The sequence below is a fragment of the Diplotaxodon limnothrissa genome, linkage group LG7 (assembly GCF_057381915.1).
Source record: "Diplotaxodon limnothrissa isolate DT_005_m linkage group LG7, D_limnothrissa_male_GT1.1, whole genome shotgun sequence".
Lineage (NCBI taxonomy): Eukaryota > Metazoa > Chordata > Actinopteri > Cichliformes > Cichlidae > Diplotaxodon > Diplotaxodon limnothrissa.
In genome coordinates this window covers 67,819,010-67,839,170 of record NC_140602.1, presented here as the reverse complement: position 1 = coordinate 67,839,170, position 20,161 = coordinate 67,819,010, and the positions used below count along the sequence as shown (strand labels likewise).

Sequence of the window (20,161 nt, the reverse complement as noted above, 5' to 3'; positions counted from 1 at the left end):
TTGTGTTTCCCCTTCTGATTACGGGGAAAACAGAGTGGATGTAGCTGGAGGGAGGAGAGGTTTCCTCTCTTTAATCAGCAGTTTAAAGATTGTTTTTAGGAAAAGTCCCTTTGTTAGAGAGTCCGTCCTTCCTCTTCAGTTATTCTTCAACAGAACTTTTTTTAATCTGAGTGGTAAAGCACGGAAAACTATCAGCCTTCGCCAGTCGCCTGTATGGACTGAGCAGGGATGTCAAAATTTTTGTTAAATTCATCATAAGTAAGTAAAATACTTCTTTTATCCAATTTTTTTTTTTTTGCCTTTTTCAAATCGTTATGCTTAGCGATTTCACAAGAGATGTGATCATTTGTATGACAGGATATAGAGAATCCAATTTTTAAGTGCTTGACCCATAATAGAGAGCAGAAATCTTTCTTTTTTGTTTGTTTGTCATTGTTTAACTTTGATGATTAGCAAGGATCCTGCTGGTGCTTAAAATTTATTTCTAAGCACTGAATTTGTTCTGTTAAAATAAGGCCTGAGTTAATATTAAATGTTTTAACTCAATCTTTCAAACATTTCAAAAATATTAAGTTGTATCTCTAACTCAGAGGAATTTATCTTTCTTTTCCTTTAAGTTGAGTTGTTGTTTAATTTGTTCATAATTTTCATTCTGAGTGGCAAAAAAAAGGTTTGTTATTGTTTTTAAAGTCTTAAATTAAATTGCCTTAAGCTGCAGAAACCCTGCGATGGTCTAAAACACTAAAACACTTGCTAAAACAGTTCTTTAAACGCTGGGTAGCGTACATGCAAATAGTTTTAATGGATCGCCATTAAAACTATTTGCATGTACGCTACCCAGCGTTTTAAGCAACATGTTTAAAAAAGTTGGTTTCCAGGCTTAATTTTAGGGTGAAAATTAGATCACAGACTGTGAAGGACTAACATCAGGATGAGGAGTTGGGCAGCAGAAGTAAATTCAGTATGTATGCCTGGCTTTTGGGTATTTCTACAAAGAGAAACAGTACTGAAGCATTGTGTGGAGTGCTGTTATCGGAGCATGAATCAGACCGTGGTTTAATGTGCTGCTGCTGTTTGTTCATGGTGGAGGGCCGTAGTTGGAATTCCACTCAGTCGTATCAGCAGAGTTTGATGGCTCTGATGTTTGTTGAAATTTGTTTTACGTCACTGTTGCTGGGAAACTTCCTTTAAAGTCCAAAAATATCTCAACACTGAAAAGTTTTATGGGTTAAAAGGTGATATTTTGACCAGGTTGTAAAACCATGGTCTCTCTGTAATCTGACCACAGGGTATCACCAGTGGTATAGTTACAAATCACTTTTATAAGATTATAGTGCAGTGGCGAGTTTTGAATATGTTTAAGAACAAAATCAACTCAGTGTATAAATAAAAGGTCAGGATTTCTGTTAACTAGGTGCTTTCTTGGACGATAGCAGGCGACTTTTCACCTCAGGAACCAATGAGCTGTCGCCTGTCACACCCAATCAATTGCAGCAGATGGCTTTTTAATATTGTAGGGTCTTTACCATACAATATAATGTAATAAGAATGCGGAAATCAGGTCTTTATGGTCAAATAGCTGCTAAGAATCCACGACTAAGTGAAAGCAACAAGCAGAAGAGATTTGTTTGGGCCAAGAAAGAAAAGGAATGGACATTAGACCAGTGGAAATCTGTGCTTTGGTCTGATGAGTCCAAATTTGAGATTTTAGGTTCCACCCACCGTCTCTTTGTTGGACTGTGTGTGTGTGTGTGTGTGTGTGTGTGTGTGTGTGTGTGTGTGTGTGTGTGTGTGTGTTTTTAAAGTGACTGCACGTGCATCATGCGGTCACTTTGACTCATATCTATCAAGCCTGTGGTAATTTGAGGGAAGCCATTCCCTCCACTTTTCATTAAGCACAAAGGCTGAGAGACTTTTTTGTTAACACATGTAAACATTTGTCATCTCTTGCTTCCAGAAATCTTCATCCTCTTCATCATGTCTAAAATCCTTCCACCACAACATTCTTCCCATGTGAAATCTAACTTGTTATCAAAGGCAAAAAGCTTCACAGTCACAGATCACCCCACCACCCTCATCTCCACATATACTAACACCACTGCCGACCCAGCTGTTGCCTTCATCAATGGCCTGCTCGACCGGATACCCTGTGAGTAATGAATTATTTCCCAAGTAGCCAAAGGATAACTAGAGTTAAATATGTGTTTTGATCTTGTCAGGTGAGCAAATAAGTTAGATACAAATGCTAGTGATCTCCCCCTGCTGCTGATGAAAGACACAATGATGAGAAGGGTCTCAATAATAGCTTCTTTCCCCTTCTCCCCAACCAGTCAAAACAGATGGCTGCCCCTCCCTGAGCCTGGTTCTGCTGTATGCTGTGTCTTGTAATATAAGATGCCTGGGTTTAGCTGTTATTTGGAACGTGTCTTGAAATTTCACTAAAACTTAGATGTTGTAGTTTCTACTGCCTAAAGGACCAACAACAACACAAACAAGAGCAGCACACAAACTTATTGTTGCACGTATTTTTTATGATAGCACAAAGTTATTACATGTATACGATGCTCTGCAAAGTTGTGCATAGGCTCATTGCACAACCAAGCTAGTCTCTTATGTCATCGTTGTTGATGTCCTCAATCTGAACCCTCTGCAATCTGAATATGTCATTTTTCTTTTTTCTTTTAATTGGTCTCTGAAGACTCGGTAATCAGGAGGCCAAGAAAATGAATATTTGGAAATGCATCAAAACCTATTCTTATTTTCAAAAACGTCCGTTTAGCCATTCTTCAAAATCTAGAGTCAAAGTTATCACTAATGATGACTTTGATCTCAGAGGCTTAAAGTTAGTCACACACAAAAGTGTGTCATCTGCATAGAGTTGTACGATTTAGAGACGTAGCTGCTTCCAGAGTGTTTTATCTCCGGTCTTAAATTATTCTCTTTAAACTACATTCTCAACATACTCAATCAATTAATATTATGTCCAAAGAAATTATTTATATTTATCTTCTGATGAATTATGTTTTGTCCATCTTTTAGCACTGGGACATCAAAGGATTTAAACACTGGCACGATTTGTCACTGCAAATACAAAGAAATAATTTTAATGTGAACTGAATGTGTAATCAGTTTACCATTATATCTAACTCTACCATAAAGCTCATATGTTCAACTTTTAATCAAAGGAACAAATATTTTCATAGATTTTCAATGAGAATAAAATGGACATTTTGTTTACAGAATCAGTCTTTGTTGGTGAGATAATGTGGACTCGTCTTATCTCCACAGTGCCTCGATGGGCGATCTACACCATCTTTGCAGCTGGCGGTCTGCTGATTCTGCTCTGCTGCCTGTGTGTCTGCATCAAGTGCTGCTGCAAAGGAAAGAAGAAAAAGAAGAAGAACGAGCAGATCGATCTGAAGGCGGTGAATGGAAAAACAACCACAGCCCTGGTGAGTGGCAGAGGCCAGAGTATCTGATATAAATTTGACTGATCCACAACACAAAAACATAATGTATTCTATTGTTTTTTATTTCCACTGAACTGATTATAACTACACACTACAGACTACACATAAAAGATGGAAATAACCATTGGAATGTCTCACGTGTTACTTTTCAGCATGCTAAGGTATTCCTGGGCTTTGCCAACCCTCAAGAATTCCTGTGAAAAGACCTTGGTTAATGACAGGCTCCTTGTAAACTGGACAGATATTAGTTGCTGAACAGTTTAGTTACTTTTTGGGTCAAGAAACAACTGGTCAGAACCTTTGACTCGATTTTACTTTTGATAGGTTTGAAAGCGCTCAGTGAAATAACGTTTTGGTAACTGCGAGGGTCGATGCCACTGACTCGTCTGTGGAGAATTTACTTTACAGCTGTGCATGTGCCACAGGAATGACTACTCGTTGTTGGGTCTCCAGTTGTCCATGTCCACAACAAACTACAATCAAGGTGTTAGGAACTGGCACGCACAACCTGTATTTTTACGTCACTGGGAACATGCGGTTGGCACTTTAGAGAAACCGTTGAGTCAACATGAGACTATGTTAAATAAGACCTGACACTAACAATTAATGCCATAAACTCATCAGGAAAATGTTCACTTAAGTTATTGATCAAGTAGAGCAGTAGAGTAATTTTAGCATAGTTCCAGTGACCCCTGCTGTCCTTTAGATGTAATGCACACTAGGACACCACATGACTTTATTTTTCAGACTCAAAGAACAGACTTGATGTTCTATGTTGTGTCGTTACTCTGGATTTATTTGGTTCTGGGTGTGACATAATTTTATTTTTTTAATTAAAAGTATACAACAGTTTTAGTTTAAAAGTTTAACATGGCTTTACCCCCTGAAAAGGCTTGGACAGCTAATGTGCTTCCTGTGCTCGTCTGACAGGTTCAGCCAGATGTGGCAGATGTTGATTATGGCTCAACCAAAAAGCAGAGAGGAAAGCTGCTCTACTCTCTGGAATATGATGGGCCTCTGTCTGAGGTGATTAAATGAATGTCTAATTGTTTACCTTTCATGCAGCGTTGCACTTCTATAATGTTGCATTCTTATTTTAAACATTTGAATGTGTGAAATTTGTTCAGCTCCTCTTTAGTTTTCAGCTGTGGTATGAGTCAATATCCATCTGTTTCCTGTCGACCTTTACAGCTCAAACTGGGGATCAAACAAGCCAGCAGCCTGATGGCCATGGACCTCGGAGGAACCTCAGACCCATATGTCAGAGTCTACATCCTCCCCGAAAAGAGCAAAACCTATGAAACCAAAGTGTTCAGGAGCACGCTGAACCCTGTCTTCAACGAGCAGTTCACCTTCCAGGTAGGACCTGGTGACTTGCCCTGTTTAGTTGCATTTGCTTAAAAAACAGTTATAATTAAAAATTGTTGTGTATGTGGTGAATTATTGAAGTTGAACGTCAATGTTGCAAATCCTCAAAAAAGAAAGAGCTTCCAACCTTAGTTATATGCCCCCAGCTACCAAAGTCTACCCTCACGAAGTCGACAGCTGTGATGAAAGTGTTTGACTTTAACCGGTTTTCCAAACACGAAATCATCGGCGAGATCCGGGTGCAGCTCTGCAATGTTGATTGGAATCACATCATCGAGGAGTGGCAGGAGCTGGAAGCACCCGCCAAATTTGAGGTTTGCTTTCACACATTTCCTTATTCTTCATGGTCCAAGTGGTGGCATCTAGGAAGGATTTAATCAATTTTTGTCGAATGTATTTCCATATTCTTTAAGGATTCAGTTTCCTAATCCAAACCTCTTGTGTCATTCAAAAAGAAAAAGCAGTCATGTTGCTTCCTGGGACCAATAGTTGGATTAATGGCAGGATTAGCAGTTTTTCAAGCTTGGTTTGTTTACTCTTCTCTTCATACTGTCAAAATCTATTCTGGTTTTCTATACTATACCCCAATACATTTTCTTGAGACACTAGCCTGTAGCGGAATCACTGATGCATCCTGAAACTAATTTCATTCAACTCAAAAATCTCAAAACAACCGATTGACACTTCCTGAAGGATCTGTCCCGGGACCTCTCCTATTAATAATCTACTTCCACTTGGTCTCTTCTCTTTTGTAAATTTGATATTAATTTCAATTTTTATGCTGATGACACCCAGCTTTACCTGTGCACCAAACCTCCCACCCACCTCTCTCTTTCGTTGCCTCAAGGAAATCAAATCCTGGGTCTCCAGGAACTTTATCAGATTGAATAGTGTTAAAACTGAGGTCCCCCTCATTGGCACCAAATCCAGGTTATAAAAGGTTCTCCTTTCTCGGTTCCCCCCTCCTCTCAGGTTAGAGTCATCAGATGCTTTCTCCTACCTGACATCTCCTGCCTGACTCTCTCCACTTTCAAATCCCAACACATTTCTCTAAAGTGACTTACTCTTTCTGACCATCTTCCACCTGTCACATGCATCCTCTGTTCTTAATGATTTTTATATACTGCATATTTGTTTAATTCACTTTGACATTTTTCTTGGCTTTTTACATTTTTTAAACTCTTCTAACCTTGAATATTTTGAAAGGCACTTAAGATAAAACGTATTATTCTTATTTTTATACTTGTTAGTAACATTATAGGTTTTGCAGGTTATCCAAGAGGAATGTGAATATTATTTAAATCATTTTGTACTGTCACTAGCACAAGGCTCTCATAATGGGTAGATGGTCACTTTCTCCTTCAGCTTCCTCCTTTTATTTGCATTTTTATTCATTTCAGTTTACTGAAATATATCAGAGCTGATTCAGTTTGTCAGAACTACAGATTTCTGTATGACGTTTGTGCTACAGGAAGAAAATCTAGGAGAGATCTGCTTCTCCCTGCGCTATGTTCCCTCTGCCAGCAAGCTGACTGTGGTAATCCTGGAGGCCAAAAACCTGAAGAGCATGGATGTTGGAGGATTCTCAGGTCAGACTGAAACGGGATCTTAATCAAAAATGTAACTTTTCAAAAACGCTCCAGCGTGCTAATTTACAGCAAATCCAAGAACACATTTGCTCTCCATTAAACCAACGGGTGATCACTGGAGGTGTAACAGAAGACAACACTGCCTCACAGTGGTTGACAGCAGTAACTACAGAAACAGTGAAGATTGGAGAAGTTTAGTCATTTCCATCTTCATATTGTGGGAGCTGTACTCGACTACAGCAGCTTCGTTTATCTTACACTGGGGTCTAATGCATCTTATCATAATATTTTTAGCTCCTCCCCCTTTAAACAAACTGTCTTCTTAAACAGGTTTGAGCAGTAATGCTTAAGTGCTGACCATGTTTAATTTAAACATCTAGCTGTATATTTATTTAAAGAAAGTCATAACGGATTATCTTAACTAAAAGGATGATTATCTAAAATTTCTTTATTGATGCAATTCAGACATGATTGCATCAATACTGTTACAGCTGTTACAATATTCATGTTTCTTGATTCCTGCTTACCTTATTATTTTACCCCATTAATTCTTCTCAGGTATTTTATGGAGGCATCATGCATCTGCATGAAGAAATACAGTTTATAGGTGCTCCGAGTGACTTTCCTCCATGCTGTGTTCGTAGATCCTTATGTGAAGATGCAGCTAGCTCTGGACAAAAGGAAGTGGAAGAAAAAAAAGACGTCTATCAAAAAGAAGACGCTGAACCCTTATTTCAACGAATCGTTCGTCTTTGACGTGTCACTGGATCAAATCCAGGTGAGTGTCACGACATCCTGGCTGAAGCAGATCTTTAACAATATTTGAGACGATCTGAAACAATAGACTGGTCATCGATATTAATTTTACATAAACACAAAACATTTTAACAGTAATTCTGGAGACATTTTGTGATGATGGTTTAGAATATAAAGAATATATATCAGCATAGATCCTGGATTGAACTAACTTGAGAATGTTTTCCTCTCTCCTGACATTTATACTTCTGCACTGGCTGACGCATACACTGTGTCAATAAAAATAAAATTCAACCTGCTATTTTTCCAGTCCTGGTCTAAGTGGTTACATAATACATGCCGCATTGTTGAGAAGGGAAACAGACTCCTGCCACTTTCACATGTTTGATAATTACTCTTTTACTGTTGTTCTGAGTGGCTGTGATTTTCTGATGAACATGGCGCACACACTTTTGTAAACCATCACACACTGAAGGCTTTAAGGTTTTCTACCTCTGGTGTAGGGATTCAGCTCCTTTCTCAAAGAAGAGCCTAATGCAGCCTAACACATAAAGGGATGATCCTCAGCTGTATGCAGTGAGGGAGGCAGCTTTTTAGTTTAACACTGTTATAAGACTGACACTTATTATAAGCACACAGTCACACTTGAGGTATCACATCAAACTAAAAAAAATGGATTGGTGCATCCCTGTGGAAAAATTTACTTCACTTCTTTTCAGTTTTATTTATACAGCACCAAATCCCAACAACAGTCGCCTCAGCGCTATATATGTTGTAAAGTAGACCCTACAATAATACATAAGAGAAAAAAACCCCAATCCTGTGACCCTATGAGCAGCACTTTGGCGACAGCGGGGAGGAAAAACTCCCTTTTAACAGGAAGAAACCTCCGGCAGAACCAGGCTCAGGGAGGGGCGGGGCCATCTGCTGTGATTGGTTGGAGGGGAGAAAGACAGCATAAAAGACATGCTGAGCCAGAGGTTAATAATAACTATTAATTACATGCAGAGAGGTGTATAAATACAAAGTAGGTGAAGAAGAAACACTCAGTGCATCATGGGAATCCCCCAGCAGCCTACACCTATTGCAGCATAACTAAGGGAGGATTCAGGGTCACCTGGTCCAGCCCTAACTATATGCTTTAGTAAAAAGGAAAGTTTGAAGCCTAATCTTAAAAGTAGAGATAGTGTCTGTCTCCCATATTAAAGACTACCACTTTAATGCTGCGCTGATAGTGAGGCGACTTTAAATCTGAATCTCTTTCCTCAGAGGGTGAATCTGGTGGTCTCGGTGTGGGACCATGACGCCGTGACCAGGAATGATCCGATAGGGAAGATCTACCTGGGCTGTGATGCCACAGGGAACCAACTAAGGCACTGGGCCGACATGTTGTCCAACCCGCGACGGCCGGTGGCTCAGTGGCACAGCCTGCTGTCGGCCGAGCAGGTCAACTCCACTCTAACCCTGAAAAAGAAAATCCCCATCCCCAGCAAAATGAAGGAAAGCGCTCAGCAGTGGTACCCTAAATGAAACCATTTAAAAAAAAAAAGAGAGATTCAAATATTTTTGATAACCATTTCTCCCTTTGTTCTTCTGATATGGAAATTATTGAATAAGATTACTTTGTATTATACTGTATATTAAGATTTGTAATTATTATTTTTGGTATCAAATCAAAACATGCTAAAATATATTTTCTAACATTTATTTTTGCTTTATAAACACAGTTTAGCCTCTGTAAGATAGCTGTACTGAGTAATACAGTTAGGTCCATAGCTTCAGTACACACTTTCCCTCAGTACAACAACAACAACATGGTGGATTTTAAATCAAACAGTCAATATGTTCACTCATTATTCCAAGACAAATGAAGTGGATAAAAGAGTTGATTCCAAGTCTTGAACTTCTGAATGAGCCTCATTCAGTAAATGTTTTTACCCTGCGAAAGACACGAGCTCGCACGTGAAACTTCTGCCAGATTCATGACGAGTGGGCACCGGCATCGTTTGTGCTGGCTGTCTGCAATCTGCATACCATCACACTTATTTCTCTATATAAGGAAACAAGTTTATCTCAAAGTGAAACGGGGAGTGATGCTGCTGTAAAAGAGGGAAGAGGAGGAAAGCAGGAGAAAGGCTGACATAAATAAGTCATTTTTTAAATAAGATTATTACTACTAGTAGTAGAATTGCAATTCTTAGTACTAATCAGTATAAAGGTGTGTTTTTCTTGTGTTTTGTAATATAACCAGAGCTTCATCATTTGTTCATGCATGCAGTCTGGGGCAGTACTATATTTCTTCGTACCGTATGAACAAAGGTACAAAAATGTCAACAGCTCAGCAGCACTGTGAACACCATGCAAGACAACTGATGGTTGTGGAATTCTTTCTATGGTTAAAAACAACAGCTTTACAACAGCTTACCAAGCCAGGACCACTCTTAAGGAGGCAGGAGTATCTCTGTCAAGGTCTACAAACCAAAGATGTCTTACTGAATGGAAATACAGAAAGTTTAGGACACGCTGCAAAGCACTGGGTGGCACTCAAGGCCACCCTCTGTGATCAGACTCTGACAAAATGCTACAAAACCGATCGGACTACATTTTACAGTGCAAAAGGATGATGACCCAAGGCTGACTGCAAAAGAAGCGACCCACGAGTTTGTCAAAGCAAAGAAATGGGGATATTCTTCAATTCGCCAAGTCAGTTACCCGAGCTCGATTCAGCAGAGCAGCTTGGGTGTAATTCCTAAACACTTAATGCAATATTTTTGTTAAAGCCGTTGGATTAAAGCTGAACTTCTCCACTTCAACCACATCTTCACTGTTTGATTTCAAATCCCCTGTAGGCAAAGGCAAAATTGCAGTTGTTGTGCCGGTTTCTAAATACTAATGGACCTGGAAATGCATATCATTATTTCTTATGTAAACACACTGAAAGTGAAATGTATTTTAGTCTACAAAACACAAAAAACTCTATGTTTTTATTAAGAAAAGATCTTGTTAACTTTCTACACAGTTGGAATATGATCTAAAAGCTAGAAACAATCGTTTATGGACAAACAAGTCTGAGACTCTCACTCGTCTCCCCTGACAGACGACGACTCAAACAAAAACTGAGCTCAATCAAGCCGAGTTCAGCAGGTGCCTTCTCCTGCTGGCTCAGGCCTCCAGAGACTGTCCTCATTAAATGCTCTGTGAATGCACAGCTCAGTGCATTCACAAAACGGGAGATTTTCACTCTGTCAGCATCTGATGTTAAAACATCAACTACGACGAGCCTCTGTTGACTTGAAACTTTGATTTCATAAGCAAAAATGACCCTACCTCTAATAAAGTTTGAAAACATTAGAAGATACTGGCTTTGAGTGATATAGACGCTTCAGCTACAGATTGTTTGTTTGTTGGATATTTAATGTTTCTCCAGGATCAGCTGAAGCGATATGGCTTCATGATGTAAGACGATGGGTCTAAAATGGATTCGGGCTGCTCTGTGGTTCAAGACAAAAAAAGACGCCATCATCTCGCAGCGTTTCAAACCTTAACTACAATCGATGGAGTTTAGCTTATTGCTTACAATGCTGAATACAAATAATTATTTTAAGAGGATTTCTTTTTTCAGAACTTTCAAGGGAACTTCAGAAAACGTTCCCTGAAAGTTATTTCGGGAAACCTTCAGAGCACCTTCAGGGGACCTTTCTGAAGGTTATTCTGCAAAGCTCCCAAGACCTTACGAGGACCCTAATCTCAACAGTCCCTTTTAAAGGTGCACTATGGCGCAGAGCACCTGGAGGACCTTCTGTTGAACTTCTACAACCCTTTAATCCCAATTGTTATGTTGTCACATCGTCAAAGGACCTGCCTTAATGTTCTCCGGTTGTGTGAAAAGCTCAGAGGGCCTTCGGAGAACTCAGTAGTATTTTTTGGAGAACTTCAGGAAGCAAGAGCTTGTAGGTTCACAGGGCAAAGGAAGAACAATCCTTATCAGAGTGGGAACGAGCTCAAGAAAGTCACCCTAGATTGACTGATTAATTTCTTTCGTTCATCCATCCATCCCCCTACAATCGCCACTTACTTTCTCCTTTGCTCTTGTCATAATTACCACAGCCGCTAGAGTGTACCATCACAATAAGCTTCAATAACAAATGATCTACGGGCTTGTATTTTACTGGTCAACATTATATTGCTGCTACCTCAGAGGGTGATTTACAGGAGGCCAGTGAAGGCTCAACAGACCTGATAGGGACGAGCCAAGAAGCTTGGAAGCTCTCTTTGAAGTGTAAATGTCCCACCCACTTAAGGACACACAAGATCTTCTCTCCACTTTCTGTCACCTGCAGATGACACTGAGATGACAATGGAAGGACACATTTGTAGTCTGAGCATTAGTGATTTTATTCTGTCTCATTAAAAATAAACGTTAATGAATAAGGGAACATCAGTTGAAGGAATACAAGTCGGAAAAAAATATTGCCGCACATTTTTCAAACTAACCTGTCATTACTAGTGCAATTTTCTGTTAGGGCATCAGCAGCAACAGAGCCAGCTGATGAAGCTGATTAGGATTGGCCTGGCTCTGGGGTCTCTGGAGCCCCTACAGGTGTTTCCTGGGCAAAGATTGTTGCTGAACATACTGGACAACACCTCACATCCCCTAAAGGACCTACCGGTCAAACAGCAAAGTGTGTTCAGCAGCATCCTCCTTCAACTCTGCTGCAATTACAACAAAAATCTTACTCACTCCACCTAAAATGGGGGATTTGTGTCTTCTCCGAGCAGCGATCTTTGACTTGTTAGACGGATTTGCAAACCTTTACACCAGGGGTCCCCAATCCCGGTCAACGAGGGCTGGTGTCCCTGCAGGTTTTAGATTTCATCCTGGGTCAACACACCTGAATCACATGATTAGCTCATTGCCAGGCCTTTGGAGAACTTCAAGACACGTTGAGCAGGTCATTTATCCATTTAAATCAGCTGTCATGGATCAAGGACACATCTAAAACCTGCAGGACACCGGCCCTCCTGGACTGGGACTGGGGACCCCTGCTTTACACTAAGCCACTAATGCAAGAACTCTCTCTCTATACCTTAATGTAACATCATGCAGTATTTTGTCATTTATTCCTTTTTAATTACAGTGGCTTCTGTGTATTTACTTTCCTTGCTTTATCTCCATCATGCCATTTGTTGTGTTTGTACTTGGTGTGAATTTGCTCTCTGTTTCACTTTCTCTCACCTGGTTGAGCAGGTGACCCATGTGCTGAAGTACAGAAGGCTAGATACCTGGGTTTGAGTGTCTGCCGGGCTGCTTCCTCTGTGTCATTCTCCTGCACTGTCTCACTACACTTTCCTATCCAATAAAGGTAATAAATAAATGAAGTTAAACAAACAAAAATTCTGATCCACAGGAGTCAAAATGGGACAGCTTTTATATTTTACCTCCTTAACAAAGGCCTTAAATATGAAAATGATCCATTAAAGGGTTCCTAATCTGCTTCAGACTCACCTATAACGTAACAATTAAACTAATGTAGCTCTCAGAATTTTGCTAAGGGGCCTCGAGTCAAAAACAATCTTCTTTTTCTTATTTTGTGTCAATATTCTGTTCCAGTGGTGGACATTCGTGCTTATTAAAATCACTAACTGGTGATGAATCCCATCCCTTTTCAGTAATAATTAAAATGTACCCAAAATACCACACATTTTAATTATTATTTTGAATAACAATTCATTCTATAATAAAAAAATATCAGTGTTATCTGTGTTTGAAGTCGATGAATTGTTAATAAAGGTGCAAAAGTAAACTGGAGAATAAACTGGAATCACCTGTTTGCGAGAAATTCAGTGTCTCCTGATCAGCTTAAACCAGCCATGGCCTTCATTGTCCGGCTTATCTCCTGTGAATTTACCCTCCTGCTTATTGACAAAGGCGGCTGGATACACTCACACTTCATTATGGAGAGCAGTGACATCAGCAGATCGGTGGGTTACCAGGTTACCTGAAGAGAAGCCCAGACCATCCAATTAAAGCATACGAAGAAGAAGAACAGGATCAACTCTGCTTTCAGACGAAACTGCTTCAGTCATTGAGTCTGAGAAACAGCTGCAGCCTGCGTCTCTCTCTCTCTCTCTCACACACACACACGGTGAGTAGATCCAATAAACTTATGCTACAGACTTCACTTTAGACGTCATCTGACCATTTCTGCCATAAATGTGAATTTATATTTATTTAGTGAAATATTTGGAACTTTAAACGAATGTTTCCATCTTTAATCCTTAATTCTTTTGTAAGGTTTTGTCTTTAACTAGACACAACCACAAAATATACTCTGGATTACATAAAAAATAGAACGAAATAGTCAAATAGATCTAATAGATCTTAAGGAAAGCTATGGTACAATGAGCTACTGGTAGATTAAGCACCTAACAAAGACTAGTTCACTGGTAACCTGTTCAGGGTTAACGACATTTACAACTAAGCCTTTAAACAAAATATCTGCGCGTTTCATTGAAATAGTACGCATGGAAGAACAAAATAGTTACAATGGATCACTCAACAGCAAGAACAATATTTAAAAAAATGATTTACTTAATTATATATGCTATGAGACAGACAACGGTGACAAAGACGGCTCAACTAGTTTATTTTCAGTGATAAATGATCCAATGATTCTACAAAGAGCGAGGAAAATTAGCGGTTCAAAAACCAGTAGACGGGATGAAAGTGTGTAATACACTAACCGAATAATATTATAAGCGCAGATCTCCCTGAAAACAGCAAGTCCTTTCAGGTGTGATTTTGATACAAGGGATAACTCTTCTATTAGGAGCTGCTATTAGAAACTATTCCACCGAAATCTAAGTGTAACAGCTGACCTGTGTGACGTGCAGAACAACTGTAAATAATATTTCGCATAATATTGTAAATAAGTGTGTTGATGAAAGGAATGTTACTGTGCCACACGCGTAAATGCGCGCATCGCTCTTTTCACGTATCGGTTTCCAGCAGTCGCGTTAGTGCGTTTTGACAGACATTTCACTTTGGTTCAAAACAGATTCAATATGATGAGTCCATCAGCGCGTGCGCATTGCTGAGAAAATATTCCAGCTCAGTTCTGCTCTGTTTCGGTGAGTTTTATTACTACAGATGCAGAATTATGCTCAGCTCCGAAGACTCAGTGTGAGGGCTGAGTGAAGAGCTGCAGGACAAAGCCAAAGCAGAATCAGACATGCTTTTGTGGCATGCCGCAAAGTGAATCAGAATTGCGTGAATTATTTAAATATGTCTCCCAAGATTTTGTGAAAAATACCCATAAGCACGCCTTTCGGTAGCAAAGCTACAGAAGAGGATGAGGGCCACGGGGGGGGGGGGGGGGATACTGAAGTGAAGTAGGATGCGCATTTTGAAGTCAGCTCACGTGAGGATTTTGGCAGTTCTCCCGCTCATGTTTTCCATTAAGGTTTTTTTTTTAGAAAGTGAATTGGAAAAGATTATGAGGTTACTTTGGGTTTTTTGTTGTTGCTTTTCCCACTGCCCTGGGACTCACTGGAGTCACAATTTAATGAAAGCCTACAAAATTCGCGTTCCTTAGTCCCCGGGTTTTGTCTCGCAGGGAATTTCTATTGCGTATAATTGCTTGCTGTTAATCTAGTTTTGCAAATACACCGTATAATTTACTCAGATAATACGCATTCGTATTTGTTTAAAGGTTAAAGGTTGTCATTAAGCGGGGTAAATCCTGCAAGGCCAATCCCAGGACAACAATTCCCATGGACTGAAGCCGGCGCGCTCACGGTGCTGATGCTGCTGCTGGTTAGCCAGGCAGCTAATCACTGAAGCTCCGGATAAATGGTCACATTTACGGCGTTTAACATCCACGTTAACCCGCGTTGTGTGGCGGCAGATGGACGCATAATATCGTGTGCATGTTCTTGTTGTCGTTTCGTGTGATGGAGCTGTGCCACCCGTGTACGAGCCGTGAGCAACGGATACTTGTGCAGTCTACGGTTAGCTCGCTAACGCTCCGGGGATTTTTAAGGTTTACTGTGGTTAATGGCTCTAGTCGTCAAGCTGTCGTGAGCGAGCCCTGGTTTGCTGCAGCTTCGCTTCCCCACTAGGATTACCTGACGGTCAGAGCCTCCACCAGCTCCACGATATGACTCACACACAGTGAGCCGACCAGCTGGCTGGATGGCTAGCTCTTTCGTTAGCTGCTAACCTAGGCGGTGATGCTAGCAGCCGTTCGGGTGTCGGTACCGCCAACTATCTGAAGCCATGTCTGCCCGATGTAGCTGATGTGTTGCTCGGCTTGCCAAAAGATGAAGGGCCGGGGTTATGATGCGCCTCTCCCTGCAGGAGGCGGAACATGGATGCAGAGGAAGAGCGGAGTGCACACAAAGTTTTGGATCCAATGGTGCCCTGCAGGCAGAACGGAAGGATCGGTAAGACTGGTGCCGCTGTCCTTTTTTTTTTAAATATCTCCTCTGTGTTTTGTTAAGTTCTGTGTAAGGTGACCTCTCTGTCTGTGCGCAGGTATTTTGAGAACTCTCCACCGCCTGCTGAAAACCCAGAACACACTGCAGATTCAGTCCATCACCCGCTCAGAATGTGCTGGTAGGTCAAATCCTGCATGGGCAGAAGTTCCCTTATTCACAAGGTGTCATTAACGGTACTTCCAGGTCATTAAAAACCAGCTGATTAAGATTTAGTTGATTAGCAGATTTTAAAAGGAGGGAGCAGCAAATCCCAGCCTTCTTTTTCCTGATTTCAAACTTGTGGACAAACAGAAGGAACAAGTCCTGGGCTTGAATAACGTTCCACATTTTTTCTGATGGATGTAAGTAAGATACAAACCTGTAAAAGTTGTGCAGAATCTCATGGTCTGCAGCTGGGGTGGCAAAGTCAATTTATATGCAGCATAAGTCCAGTTTGAGCTCAGACGGGCTTTATAGTTATTTTTTTTTAAAAATATATAAAGTTCTAATAAACATAAATGGTGAAAGTCAAAGTATTTATCTGTTCTAAAGAAATTGAAGTATGTACTAAACCCAAAAATCGAGCTATGAACCCGGTTTCCCTCCTTCATTGTCCAACTGTCCTGTTGACCTCCTGTGCGCTTGGCAGTAACATCTTTGCTGGCAGTGACGTCCACTCTCCCCACACAGAGTGACAGAAGCACACGCCCGGGAGAATACATGTGCATTAGCACAGATAGAATGGTATCTTTGCAAACAGTGAAGTTCCAATTTAAAACTGAAACTATTACAGATAGAAACACCTTCTTCTGTTGTCTCTCGGTTTTAGGCAGGAAACTGCAAAGAGGTAGATTAAATTAAATATGAATCTAATAATATAATTGATTTCAAATCTTCAGTTCACAAACTGTCTGTGTAAAACTAGTATGAACTACAGCGTAGTTTTGGAGAAGTGTTTCATCCTTCATTCCTCAACTTGACTTTAAACCTTTGGAGTGTTTGCAGATTTGGGGAAAATGGTACCGTAACACTAGGGCTGCACAATTAATCGTTAGAAAATCACGATCTCAATTCATACTTATGTGCGATCTCATTTCCAAGTGACAATGATTTTTAAAAGAAAAAAAAAAGTAAAAGATGACGATTGTACTGCATTTTGATCCTGGACATAAGCTGCATGAAAACAAGCGCTCACTCTTCCTGCTCAACAAATGACAAGGGCGGAGCCTTATACCACAATACAGAAGTCAGCTGGCAGGGGAAAAAAACAACGGCGAGCACCTGAGAGATGAGGAAGCTGTAAAGGCCAAGAAAGTGACAGGAGAAAATCCGTCCCGGTCAACCACCCAAACATCAATAACGGGAACCTACAGCGTTTCCCTATACCCGTCGAACTCCCGCAGGCACAAAGAAATTACGGAGGCTATCACTTATCACCTGACCAAAGATATGGCTCCCATCAACACTGTGCAAAACGAGGGATTTAGGAAAATGATCAACACCCTAGACAAATGCTACACAGTGCCGTCCCGCAACTATTTTTCTATTGTTGCACTACCTGCTCTATACACGCAGCGTCGAGCAACGGTGGAGACGGAATTTCAAGCAGTACAACATTTTGCGGCAACGACAAAATGTGAGACATTTGTTGTTTTTGTGTTCAGTCTCAACTGTTACGAAGTTGATGTGCAGTTAATAAGTGCAATAAATATTTATATTGGAAAAGAAAATCGTGATCTCAGTTCTAAGCCAAAAAATCGTGATTCTCATTTTATGCAAAATCGTGCAGCCCTACGTAACACACAATTTTAAACTGTTGTCTGTGAATGAGAATTCTTTTCATGTCGTCTCCACAAATACCGGAGAGGAGAAGTTCTGTTGTTTGCCTTTTGATCTCACATGCGGCCTCCTGGGTGTTTCAGGTTCCTGTCCGAATCTAATGATGAGTAGGAGCGAGCATGCCGATGCAAGGCCCGTGCCCGTGGCCCTCACCCCCCAGCTCCCTGCCAGAGCCCACCGGCCTCTCTGTGTGTCGGTGTCCTCCGACAGCAGCGGACGCTTCAAGGCTCTGGAGACGCAGGAGTGGAAGAACAACCTCAAAGCTCAGGTACACAAACATCTGCTGCTATGTCCTCAGCAGGAGTTGAGGTACATCTGGATCCTGAAACATCTTCATATTAAAAAAAAACGGCGTTTCTAAAAGAATGAGTTTGCAACTGTGGACTAGTGTTCACATACAAAAATAGGCACATCTATGCTTTTATTTCTATAACTAAATACTATATTAATCAATTAAAGAACAACAAGAAAATAATGAAAAGAAGTAGGAACATTTTGGAAATCTTGCTGAAAATATTTGAATAAACTGAAAGTAGAACAGATGCGTCTGGGTGATGGATGTTGTCTTAATAAATCAATCTGATAGCAGGGTAGGTCACAGAAGATGCTGATTAGTTTCCTCTTTTTCTAGCAGAAAGGTGACAGGGTTCTTAAAGCTTGCGGCTGTATTTCTACTTCAGTAGATCCAAATGAAACTCCATGTGGAGTTTAACTCCTCGCAGCGTGGAAGGGTGTAGAGAAAGGATTTCAAATGGGTCCATATCATATGTTGGAAGCACTGAGGAATCTGTGTTTCCTGGCTTTTTTATGAAGGGGGGAGCAGGCACTGCTATGGACTTCTCAGGTCTGGTTGGTGTGACAACCTACTGTGAGAGTTGTTATCCATGTTTCATTTGTGTCTGTGTTGCAGATGGAGAAGGCTCACAGTGCAGGAGCAGCCAGCAGCACGGGTTCTCTGGAACGAGCGTCCCTGTTCTGCGCCTCTGCTTCTACCACAGTGTCCTGCTCCGGCCTGTCCAGCCCTGTGGAGATACTCAACAAGAGCAAGTCCACCAGCCGCTTCTCTCTCTTCTCGCCGCCCTGGAACAGCAGCTCAGAGTCCGACTCCAACCCGCCGTCCCGCTCCGGCTCTAAGAAGCTCCGCAACTACAGCCGGAGAGCCGCCACGGGGCCGGCCGGAGCGAGGGGCCCTGATACGCCAGAGCCCAAACCCAGTGGTCCCGAACACTTCCAATACTCGGAGCCCGTCATCTCCAAGGTGACCGATTACATCTATGTCGGCAACCTAAACGCAGCGTACAATGGCCGTACGCTGTGCCGCAACAACATCGATAGCATCATCGACATGAGCAGTGCTCCAGGAGAATCGGCCCCCTCCCTTAGCCTCATACCCTGCACCTGCTCTCGTGGCGCTCGCCACAGCTGGTCCCGCCTCAAAGTGGACATCGGAGATGTGCCGGACGCTCTGGGCGATGGCCCGTCGCTGAAGCAGCGCTGTTTCGAGGACATCAACGAGTGCATCAACGCCTCCACGGAGAAGCGGAAGCGCGTCCTGGTCCACTGTCGGGACGGCTACTCTCTGGCGCCCACATGCATCATCCAGTACCTGATGGTGAAGCAGAACATGAGGCTGATCGCTGCCTATGAGCTGCTGAGGGCCAAGTACCCTGTCAACATCAGAGAGTGCCACCAAAACGTCCTTGTGAGCCTGGAGAGGGCGCTGCGGCCCGGCGGAAACATTGACCCTGAGTGCTTCAAACAGGCCATCTCACGCAAAGTGGCGTGGACCTGATTTTGTTTCCCATCATGCTCAGCTGCTGCTCGACGCCCTCTCTGCTCCTCCCACAGTATTGGATCCTTTCATACAGACAACCAAGGGCAGCTGTAGACTGATCACATGGATATTATTGTCCCCACTTGTGGTTGTGAGAATTTGATGTATTTCCTCTTCAGACCTGTAAATGTGACCTGGCCGTGATTTCCTCCTTCATACTCGCCAAATAGGAGACGCAATAGACTTTGCTGTAGTGTGCAAAGCTTCTCGGTATAACAGTGTGATAGTGTTGGCTGTATAGTTGATATAGTCCTGCTTCAGTTCTGTGCCACACCGTCGTGTTGCTGTTCTATATCAGGGGAATTTCTTACCGGGTGATCTCAGGAGATTATTGATGTCATACTAGAACCGTGTCAGTGGTCGTTAGATTATCCTGCAGCTTCGTTCACACGTGGAATCAAAAATGCAGCTCGGAGAGTTGGGAAGGGGTCCGCAACAGGTCCAAAAGGGTTATAAAGCCGTTGCACGTTCACGTTATGCATCCAGCTGGCACCACGGCCACTGTAGGAGCTCTTCCACTTCCTGTTAATCCCATTGCACCGATGTTTGCTGCAGATCAGACGAGAGCGCATAAGAGTTAATGGAACCAAAAGGCTAAAATGGTTATGTCCCCACAAGAGCCCACATTTGATTTTAACTTTGAAAAATGGTGAACGGATAATGATAAAGTCTCTGAACTTGAATAAAACGCGTTTATGTCTTTTAAGAAGCCGATCTGGTCCATAAAATAGATTGGTCACGATTGGTCAGATAAGGATGTCTGATAGGATAGCACCCATTTCTAAACAATAACTTGATAGTTTAACCCCCAAACAGGCTCTTCCATG

General features: G+C 41.6%; 2 protein-coding genes across 3 annotated transcripts; both read left to right on the top strand.

Annotated features, from left to right (window-relative positions):
• Positions 1-1,977: 1,977 nt before the first annotated feature.
• Positions 1,978-8,713, top strand: syt8 (synaptotagmin VIII). The gene is made up of 8 exons (XM_085358793.1): positions 1,978-2,149; positions 3,289-3,452; positions 4,401-4,496; positions 4,662-4,829; positions 4,985-5,152; positions 6,310-6,427; positions 7,072-7,205; positions 8,453-8,713. Exons 1-8 carry the CDS (start codon positions 1,978-1,980, stop codon positions 8,711-8,713), a joined length of 1,281 nt encoding a protein of 426 aa, XP_085214919.1.
• A 6,701-nt stretch (positions 8,714-15,414) lies between these two features.
• Positions 15,415-20,161, top strand: LOC146629674 (uncharacterized). Of its 2 annotated transcripts, XM_085358791.1 has the most exons (4): positions 15,415-15,628; positions 15,720-15,800; positions 17,584-17,768; positions 18,411-20,161. In XM_085358791.1, the coding sequence occupies exons 1-4, from the start codon at positions 15,553-15,555 to the stop codon at positions 19,290-19,292; spliced, it is 1,224 nt and encodes a 407-aa protein (XP_085214917.1). In that variant the 5' UTR covers positions 15,415-15,552; the 3' UTR covers positions 19,293-20,161. The 2 variants fall into 2 exon arrangements, with proteins under 2 accessions (XP_085214917.1, XP_085214918.1); XM_085358792.1 differs by lacking the exon at positions 15,720-15,800.

What these genes read in the sequence shown, in the direction of transcription:
- syt8 (XM_085358793.1), top strand. Translation starts at nt 1,978, where the DNA reads ATGTCTAAAATCCTTCCACCACAACATTCTTCCCATGTGAAATCTAAC. An exon ending in GAAAAACAACCACAGCCCTG is followed by an intron (nt 3,453 to 4,400) that starts GTGAGTGGCAGA and finishes CTCGTCTGACAG; the next exon opens with GTTCAGCCAGATGTGGCAGA. An exon ending in AAGCACCCGCCAAATTTGAG is followed by an intron (nt 5,153 to 6,309) that starts GTTTGCTTTCAC and finishes TTTGTGCTACAG; the next exon opens with GAAGAAAATCTAGGAGAGAT.
- LOC146629674 (XM_085358791.1), top strand. Translation starts at nt 15,553, where the DNA reads ATGGATGCAGAGGAAGAGCGGAGTGCACACAAAGTTTTGGATCCAATG. An exon ending in CAGGCAGAACGGAAGGATCG is followed by an intron (nt 15,629 to 15,719) that starts GTAAGACTGGTG and finishes GTCTGTGCGCAG; the next exon opens with GTATTTTGAGAACTCTCCAC. An exon ending in AGAACAACCTCAAAGCTCAG is followed by an intron (nt 17,769 to 18,410) that starts GTACACAAACAT and finishes TCTGTGTTGCAG; the next exon opens with ATGGAGAAGGCTCACAGTGC.